This window comes from Ochlerotatus camptorhynchus, unplaced genomic scaffold (assembly GCF_037179485.1).
Source record: "Ochlerotatus camptorhynchus isolate MF236.1 unplaced genomic scaffold, CSIRO-AGI_Acam_v1.1 ptg000323l, whole genome shotgun sequence".
Classification (NCBI taxonomy): Eukaryota; Metazoa; Arthropoda; class Insecta; order Diptera; family Culicidae; genus Ochlerotatus; species Ochlerotatus camptorhynchus.
The window spans coordinates 1,109,086-1,118,596 of record NW_027040811.1 but is presented as its reverse complement, the minus strand read 5'-3'; the positions used below and the strand labels follow the sequence as shown (position 1 = coordinate 1,118,596).

At 45.2% G+C, this 9,511-nt stretch overlaps 2 protein-coding genes across 2 annotated transcripts; one reads left to right on the top strand and one right to left on the bottom strand.

Annotated features, from left to right (window-relative positions):
- The first annotated feature begins 2,408 nt into the window (after positions 1-2,408).
- LOC135707952 (zinc finger protein 141-like) lies at positions 2,409-4,478 on the top strand. The gene is made up of 3 exons (XM_065229871.1): positions 2,409-2,521; positions 2,663-3,631; positions 3,694-4,478. Exons 1-3 carry the CDS (start codon positions 2,504-2,506, stop codon positions 4,402-4,404), a joined length of 1,698 nt encoding a protein of 565 aa, XP_065085943.1. The 5' UTR covers positions 2,409-2,503; the 3' UTR covers positions 4,405-4,478.
- Positions 4,479-5,441: 963 nt separating this feature from the next.
- EMC7 (ER membrane protein complex subunit 7) lies at positions 5,442-6,476 on the bottom strand. Its single transcript, XM_065229870.1, has 2 exons — positions 5,839-6,476; positions 5,442-5,768 (listed from the first exon to the last, which is right to left on the bottom strand). The coding sequence occupies exons 1-2, from the start codon at positions 6,412-6,414 to the stop codon at positions 5,631-5,633; spliced, it is 714 nt and encodes a 237-aa protein (XP_065085942.1). The 5' UTR covers positions 6,415-6,476; the 3' UTR covers positions 5,442-5,630.
- Between the last annotated feature and the right edge of the window lie 3,035 nt (positions 6,477-9,511).

The window sequence follows — 9,511 nt, the reverse complement described above, 5'->3', positions numbered from 1 at the left end:
TGTTTAAAAGTGAACGATGACCGTTCGGTGAGCATTGCAGGACCCTTCACCCCATCACCCTGTGACTCCGTGTCGCCATTTTGTTGTGGTCATGGACGCCTTATTCAACAATCGGCCGTTAAGCATGGCCGTGTCATCTTCCCAGTGGGTTTCATCGCTATAGTTTAAATTTACCTGAAGGTTCGATCACCTGCTACAATAAAGAAAACATCGAATTGAAGGTTTGTAACAGAAAGGTTACATGTATCAGGCGTTCGTGTGTTATACACCAGGTACCTCCATTTTGGACTGGTCAGGACCTCAGATCAAGCTTCACTTCACCGAACAGTCAAGGACCAATACCAACCTCTGGTCCGACTGACCACGAAGGAGGTTTGAAACTAGGAGAGGTTACCCCTAACCGAAAAGGAGCATTCCCCTTTTGGCACGGTCACTCCGCAATCGTCCTAAACCGTGTCAATCCTCGCCAACGAGGGAAGACGCCTGGAAGGCTTCCAAGCTACACACGAATGACAAGCCCCGTCAAACCGGCGTGCAGTCAAACCACCATTCCCCATCGGTTCGGAAAACACCAGTCACCGTTCGTCGACAGCAGCGGTAGCAGTAGCAGCGAGTAATTGAAGTACGTCGCCAGATCGTCGGCATCAGCAATAAGGTAGCAGTGGTACATACCGAAGAAAAGCCCAACAAAAACAAACAGTAGTTTCCCCGCCAATCCATATCTTATCTTTCAGTTCATACTTTGCAATGATCTCTAGTCAGGTGACCGTACACTGCACATCTTGTTCACGAAGTCCTTTGGACTACCAAGTAATAAGTAATCCTTTAGACCCAGCTCGAGGAGTTTATTGCTACTGAACCTGCCGGTACGAACCAATAGTTAAACGTTATAACTTTAGAACCTAGTTGTACTTTTCACGATATACCTCAATATTTATGTTGGATTTCCTCATGTCTGAAATTAGTTCAAAAAGATGATAGGGATCTTTTACAGGCTGGGCAAGATAAGCTTTTTATGTTCACAGGGCAGAAACTTCTCAAATCTCTGGTGGAGTACCAACATGTATAGTCCTGAAATAACACCACCACATCATCAAAAATCATCAACGACAACACTTTAACCAATCGATCCTTGGTCTGCCTTGAATCTTTTAATGCTTGAAAACTGTGTTTATATTGAAAACCTAATATGCTGTCATACGATATTTTCTTCGATCAGAAAATCGAGACTACTTTGATCATTTTTGAGTAAATGTGAGTAACTCAAATTTACTCGCTGCAAATATATTTACTCTGAGTACAGCTGTCTTGCCCCTAGGTAGTAACACTTCCTTCAGCAAAAAGCAAATAGATCCGCACGGCAAGAGAGCACGATGCGGACTGTGATGCTCACTACACTGTTGTATACTACAACACCACTCAGTATGAAAGCGGATAGAAAAAAAAACCTCAATAGGGGAAAAAAAACTAGTTACCGATTACGGAGTGCAAGCAATACTTGACCGAAACAGTCGAGCGTTCGATGTGGAATGTAAATAATTCTATCGAATGTCATTTGCCGATCTGAGCTGACAAACGAGGTGGAAGCTGTCGTGACCAGCCGCCATTGCTCTCACCCAATTCCGACTCCTCGGGTACACCTGCCATAACGTCCGTTATCGTTCACTATATCCAAAAGATAGTGAACGATAACGGACGTTATGGCAGGTGTACCCGAGGAGTTGCTTTATTAATTCTCTCTCGATTTCTCTCAAGGAATATTTGAAAATGTACTCTATTAACTGCACAAAATGTTTCACCGTAATGTGTCTAAGATAATGCTTGAATGTATAATATATGAAATGGGGAATGCTCCTTTTTCTTTTCTTTTTTTGTTTAAATGATCTGTATTTCAACCATCTAAGAAATTGGTAAAATCTAAATATAATACTACTCACCACAGAAGCATATGCATCGCTATCAGAGCTGTTACGAACATGGGTAAAGGATGAAAACCAATGTTTGGCTAATTCGTGGTGGAGGAGGTTTCCTCCACCACGGAAAAATTTGCTATCCTTAATGGAATGGCTTATTATGGCTATTCAGTATGGAACAAGACGTGTTTCAATAAAGCTCTAATTTAGTTTAGCGCTAGTATAGTTCTCCCGTTTTTCTTTCGAGTCCCGTTCCGGTAACCGAATCCCAATGAAAATTAAACATTATTGGCAGTCGTGCCAGAATTAATGAAAACATTAGTTTTTCATGTGGTGGAAGGGTGTTTGAAGTGTGTTTAACACAAGATGGCAAAGTGACACCCGTGGCGATGCTCTAAATATGAGCTGTTGTTAAAAATTTACTCTTTAATATGGGTTTTCTATTGAGCGTGCAATCCTTGTCAGTATTTTTGCTTCAACTTCCATTCCATTCGCTTCGTAAACAAAATAAAATTTAAGTTTGTTGAAATTCATCGCTTTCCAACTCATATTGCCCTATAAATGCCGTTTATTCCGAAAAGTTAGCAAACATGGACAATCTTCACCAGGTAATTATTGCTGCATGCATTCAATCACCTACATCCTATTCATGCTCGTTTGATATGTATCTTCCATATACATTTCGAACTCCATCGAAAAAATGGATGAATTTCACCAACATCAATCGCAACCAAATTATGCCACTGCAGCCCTTGAACATCACCGAGTACAACAACCTCATCACCAACATCATCGAATCGGCCGTGGACGAGCTGATCCAGAAGCGCGAAAGTGGCAAAGAATCCCTGCTGTTGCACATCTGCCGGCTCTGTGCCCGAGAGGAACCGCTGCTGCTCGACCTATCCGATTTGCATTTGGATCTGATTAACGAATTGGCCATTAGCGGAATCGATGCCAGTGCCGGTTGCACCAAAATCTGCTCCGCCTGTGCCGAATTTCTCGGGCGGATCCGCGAATTCCGCTGCAGATGCGAGGACGGACAGAAGAAGATCAGCTGCCTGCTGGCGGAGAGGAGTGTGATTCCGGATTTCCTGAATTTGGACTTTAGCAAACCGGAGGACCAGTACGGTGGGTTTAGTCCACCACCACCTCCGGTGGATGATGACGATATGCCGCTGGAGGATGATTACTGTGAGGTTGAGGAGGAGGAGGAGGAGGAAGAGGAACTTCCTGTTAAGGAAGTGGTTGTGAAACCTCCGAAAGAACCGAAACGAGTGGAGCAAGCGGTTCAGTCTAGAGGAAAGCTGAAGACAACGAGCGACTCTCGCCGACGGGTGGTCAACGGAAAGCTACAGTGGGTTTGCCTGGATTGTGAGCACACGTTCGAGAGTTGTACCAAGTTGAAGAAGCACCGACAGACTTGTGAGATGGTCGGCAATAAGAACTCCAAACGTGTGGGTCCCTTTACGTGTGACATTTGCGGACAGTCGCTGCCGACCCTGATGGGACTGAGGGTTCATGTACATAAGCACAGTAAAAGCGGTCCTGAACCGGAGGAGAAGAAGGTTAAGAATTCCAATCCGTCGCCAAAGTTGGCCGTTTGTCACGTCTGTGGGAAATCGTTTACCAGCATGAGTTCGCTGCGGTCTCACCTGGTGTTCCACGGACAAGAGAAGCGAATCGAGTGCCAGATTTGTAATAAAAAGTTCCACAAACTGGTGAGTAATCGGCAGGGAGTTGATATGAGAAACTTTTAACTTTACGATGATTTTGATTACAGTACCGTCTGAAGGATCATCTGAATTGCCACGCCAACGTCCGGCGGTACAGTTGCCAGATTTGTGGTAAGGCATTTTTTACCAAGGCAATTTTATACAAGCACACGCGATCGCACGACCAGAACTTCCGGAAGCACCAGTGCACAATGTGTCCGATGCGGTTCGCTCATCCTTACCAGCTGCGATCGCACATGATGGTTCACACGGCCGAATATCCCCATGGGTGCAAGCTCTGCCAGAGTAAATTCCGCTTCTTGTGGGACCTGAAGAAGCACTACGCCAAAGCGCATCCGCTCCTACCGGAGGAGCAGGAAGACGATGAGGATACTCAGTCCATCATCGTCGCAGTAGAGGATCATCTTCACCATCATCAAACGCTGGAGGAAGGGATACCGGAATCGTTGTTGGCGCCATCTGAACCTCTCCTAACTCCGCTTCTTCCACTGCCGGATCCAGCCGTCGTCGGGTTGATTGAGGAGGAACAGCACGATGATCTGTCCGTTATGTTGGCCGATATTCCACCCCATCAGCAACCGGAACTGACGCCATCGGTGGCCGCCGTGCAACCGGTGGTGACCGAGCATCCATTTGTGACGGAAAATCTACTGGAGGAGGCGTCCGGGGATTTCACGACCGATTGCTTCCCGGCCGATCACCTGGACAGTAGCCATACGGCTGGCGAGGACGATTTCTATACATTCATGGAATGTTAAGTATTATGCTCTGTATATACCTTTTGTAAAGGTTTGTGATAAATGATTAAAGTCAGAACTAATAGATTTAAGACAATAAATATTTTGCCGGAAAAGACGATATTTGCTTTAAGGTGCTTGCCAGGAGCCCCTGGGGCGGGAGGGGAAGGTGTCTAAGTTTAGTCAAAAATATGCTAAGTCATTTATGAAGTTTGTATTATGTAACGTTTGGATTGTCGATGACACTTCCCAATTATTAAATTCCGTTTTGATAGTGGAATTAAGAATCCCACAAAATAGTCCAGGGACCGACAAAGTGCTCTACTGACACTCGCCCTTTTAATTGGGAAGAGAAATCTTAGGAATATTCCGTGCGTAAATGTAAGCGAATTCGCTCGGGAATTTTTCCGAATATGTACAAAGATAATTGTATAGCAAATTTTAAGAGTTTCATGAAGAGGATTCCCAAAGTGGGATGCAGAGAATTACGAAGAATGGCACTGACCTCGGCTGGGATTGAACCCAGACCAATTGGAGTGAGAAAAATCCAGGCAATCATCGGTAACAAGCGAAAATTTTACAAAGGTGAATGTTTACAATTCTCACCGCAGCATCGGAATCCCTGAAACAAGTGTCCATTCCATTTGATCAAAATATTGCTAGTAAGCTGAGACCACGGGGGAAAACATCGGATTAGATTTAGTTCTCATGAGTAGACAAACAGTTAAAATCATTGTTAGGTTCCACTAAAGACCCAGTTAATGTCTTAAGTGCTATAATCATTGTTACAACGATACGTAGGACAAACAAGGAGAACGTTAACAAGATGATGAAAGAAACCTATTCAGGAAAACAAACAGCATTATTTGAAGGTAAAGGTAGTTTGTTCCATCAGATGATGCAGTTAGATTACGTGGGTGTGTTGTGATTCATGAGCATGAGTCCTCCTGGCAACCCAAACGACATTTTCTTGAGGTCTCCAATTTGAATCTCCAACAAAACTGAACCACGGACAGGAAGTTCTTTCACAAATCACCAGCGCACGCGTCGCAGCTCTGTGGATATGTGGATGTTGGTAATTCCCCAATTTATTCATCAACCACACACACGCACGGGCATTTCCGCTTGTCGCACTAATAAATAGATTTACAAATTGGATCGCTTCCCTAAAAGTATCAACCTACCGTAATATTTTCCTACAACACTGATCACGAGATCATCCCACTCCACCAACGGTTGGAATGAATCTAGTTCTTCTTCTTGCTCTGCTTGCTGGCTGCCGATTTGGACTTTTCCTTGTCCTTGACAGCCCCCGCAGCTGCCGGTGCTCCACCCGTGAAGAAGGAGGTGATCATCTCGCTTATCTCCGGCATGTCGTTCGTCATCTGCGGAAATCGAAAATGTGCATACCATCACGTCCAACGAACAAACCACAAAAAGCTCATTTTTTTTTACCTTAGACAGATTAAGATTCTCCATCTCCTTCTTCGTCTCCGGATCACTCATCATCTTCGGCAGGATGAGCATAATGAACAACGGTAGGATCATCATCAGCACCATGGGGTTGAACAGGAAATCGGTAATCTTCCACTGTTCGCGCTGCTGGAAGTAGCGGAAGCGCGTCAGGGCCTTCAACTTCAACGGATATGGCACCTGGACCACTTGCGACGGCTGGACGTAGTTGAGCTTCCGGGCGCGGAATTTACCCTTCGGATTTATTTCCACCCGCACGGATTCGTAGTAGTAGTCTGGGTTCAGGATTTCCACCACGTAGCTCCCGGACGGGACCGAGCTAATGACAAACGACCCGTCATCCTTGAGGAATCCCTTGTACTCACCCGCGTTGATCGAGATGTGCGTATCGATCTGCCAGGTAAGATCCGAGCCACCGAACAGCTCCGGCGGGTATACCTTGCCCTCGATGGTGTAGCGACCGGATTCGTCGAAGTCGTCGATGGCGGAATCGGCCGCGGTCGCGCCGATGAGCGAGATTATCGCTAGCAACGGAACGAAAAAGAATTTTCCGAACATTTTCTCCGCAGCACTAATCACAGAACGAGTGAAGTAAATCCGACAAGTCAGGCGATAATGAAGAAAAAAAAAATGACTGTCAAAAAGTTGTATAATTTCAGTGGTGAGGGAATCAGTAGTGTAGCCAGTGTAGTCAGGCGAGCGGGCACCGTTCACATCTTCATCGTGGAAATGCATGCCCAAAAGCAACATTTGAGCGTGTAAAATTCTTTTATCTCCGTAATTCGGACCTATATCGAGATTTTAGGGGTTTTCCAGCCCAGTGGCAGGCGCGTAGGCAACATGTTTTACCGTGACAGCGGGCTCAAAACAGCAAAATAAACGATTTGAGCCCGGGACATACTACCTACTGTCATAGAGGTAACTCCATAGAGGTAACTCTAAGACCAGAAGGTCCCGAAGAAACGAACTCAACTTTTTGGCTCAGCTCTGGTACTATCTTCGGTCCCAAGCTAATCGATGCTCCCCTCGAAATATTGGAAAATCCACGAACCCTTCATTTTACCTGTCAAATTTTCATAGCGAATCAAAACAAACATAGAGTAGTACTGGAATTTATACAAGAATGGGATAGGTAAATCGATTTGCTTGGGACCAATAGGCTAGTCAAGTAGTGAGCCAATTTAAAATCGTTAGTTTCGAATTGATTGTTGGTAACTCTAAGACTAGAAGGTCCCGAAGAAACGAGCTCAACTTTTTGGCTCAGCTCTGGTACTATCTACGGTCCCAAGCTAATCGATTCACCCCTCGAAACATAGGAAAATCAACCTATCCCTCATTTTATCTGTCAAACTTTCATAGCGAATCAAAACAAACATAGTGTGGTACTGGAATTTATACTAGAATGGGGTACGTTAGTCGTTTTGCTTGGGACCAATAGGCTAGTCAAGTAGTGAGCCAACCGGCATCCTGGTAGGTAATAAAGGGCAAATCATCCACTTGCAAGGAAAATTGGAAATTTGAACGCGACCGTGGTGGCCGTTCTGAGATAACGAGTGAGGACGGATTTGCGAAAAATCGTCTCCTCGTGGTGGCACGGCCACAGGATAAGAACGCGACCGGAACGGCCGTTCTGAATACGAGTGAGGACGGATTTGCAAAAATCGTCTACTCGCCGTGGCAAAGCCACAAAAGAGAACGCGACAGGGACGGCCGTTCTGAGAAAACGAGTGAGGACGAATTTTCACAGGTGTGACGCCGATCAAGCCCAGCAAAAAGAAGAAATCGGAAAAGAAACGGATTGCTCTGGTCAGACACAGACGAGGATGCAAAAATGAAAACACTAGCTTTTCGGTATTTTGCATCCTCTATCCCCAGATTCCGGTCCAGTATCTGTGGGATTTGGTCGAGAACTGCAATGGGCACGATGATTGGACAGCAAATCTGTTGCTAGAAGAGCAAAAGACATACGAATTCGAGACAGCGGATAATTTGGAAGCCGGTGCGGTTGGCGGCCTACTGGCGTTTGAATGTGATTGCAATGAAACAATGGTATCGCAAGTGCTTTCCGGTCATCCCTCCGGTAGTGGTGGTGGTGGAGGGGGTTACAAAATCGATCGGTCTACCGTCAGCTCGAAATCACTCCGGAACACAACGAAAAGAAAAGACAAAGCGGAAGATTTGCAAAACGATGCCGAAGTGCTGGAAGTGACGTTGGGAATTAATCTCATAAGCCAGCTACACGCCACTTTCAAGGATAAGCATGGCTCGGGTGCCATCTCCTTAGACGAACTAACCAATGAACGAACAAAGGTTTTCATGACTACCGAAATGGCAGAACAGTTGTTTTTGTCGTTCTAGGATTCCATGTACAGCTGCAGGGGAAAAACAAGATTTTATGAAAAAAAGATGCTCGATTGGCACAGCAAATGGAAAGACCATCGAGGATTCCCCCAAACTGAACGACATTATGGAAATGGAGTACGCCCTAACGACGTACCGAAGCGGAATCAACGGCTGGGCTAAGCAAGCTACGCAAGATCTGGCCTCGCATATGACTCGTCAAAAGCTAGCCGAAATGTATCCTATCTTTGACGAGAAAGTCCTGGCAGAAATCCTACATGCCCACAAATTCAGCGACACTATAACCAACAATCAATACGAAACTAACGATTTTAAATTGGCTCACCACTTTAGTAGCCTATTGGTCCCAAGCAAACGATTAACGTACCCTATTCTAGTTGAAATTCTATTACTACACTATGTTTGTTTTGATTCGCTATGAAAGTTTGACAGATAACATCAGGGGTGTGTGGATTCATGCAGAACATGCAGGGGTGAGTGAAATAGCTTGGGACTGCTTGGGACCGTTGTTCTGGTACTGAGTGAGCCAAAAATAATAATGATTTTCTTCGGGACCTTCTAGTCTTAGAGTTACCTCTATGCTATAACCGTCCTAAACAAATCCATTCCGGAAGAGCTGAGAAACCAAATCGCCCGCGAACGGGAAGCCCTTATGAAGCGAGCAGAAGCCGAAAAACAAAAAACACTTCCCTCGTCCTCAACGTCGCCGCCTCCAACGGTCGAGCAGGTACCGTCATCCAGCGAAGACGACATCAATCTTCACCTGAAAACGGCCGAAGAATGCCGCAATATGTCCCAGGACCATCAGGAATTGAAAAACGAAAATCGATATGTACAGCAGTAAGGCCTCGAATGCCATCATGGAGGTGCACAAGCTGACGCTGAACAATGTAAACGTGTTGGATTTGCACTATCTACACTCGGAGGAAGCGCTGCAGGGTTTAGAGATTTTCCTAGCACGCCAGAAAGCTGACCCACCGGACGCAGCAGTTTAAAGCCATTGTAGTGTTCGGATATTTCTCATCTCTGAAGTAAACAACAACTCATTGATCATTGATCACTAAAGCCAATCACAAGACTGTCTTTTATTTTTATTTCTCTGTTTCTCTCCTGTTATACAATCGTTCTCATCCCACCTTCCTCTCCCTCTATTACTCCTTTGTCGACTTCTCACTCTCTCTACTTCTCTCCCTCTTATTATTCAGTTATTTCAAAACCCTTTTTAATCCCGTTATGATTTTTCCGAGTTTTTCTCAGTAACCCTCTCATCTTTCTTTACGAGCTTCTCGAATTC

Bases quoted from the DNA above. Each gene is read 5' to 3' on its own strand.
- LOC135707952 (XM_065229871.1), top strand. The intron at 3,632-3,693 runs GTGAGTAATCGG...TTTTGATTACAG, and splicing joins ATAAAAAGTTCCACAAACTG to TACCGTCTGAAGGATCATCT.
- EMC7 (XM_065229870.1), bottom strand. From the start codon at position 6,414: ATGTTCGGAAAATTCTTTTTCGTTCCGTTGCTAGCGATAATCTCGCTC. The intron at 5,769-5,838 runs GTAAAAAAAAAT...CGATTTCCGCAG, and splicing joins AGAATCTTAATCTGTCTAAG to ATGACGAACGACATGCCGGA.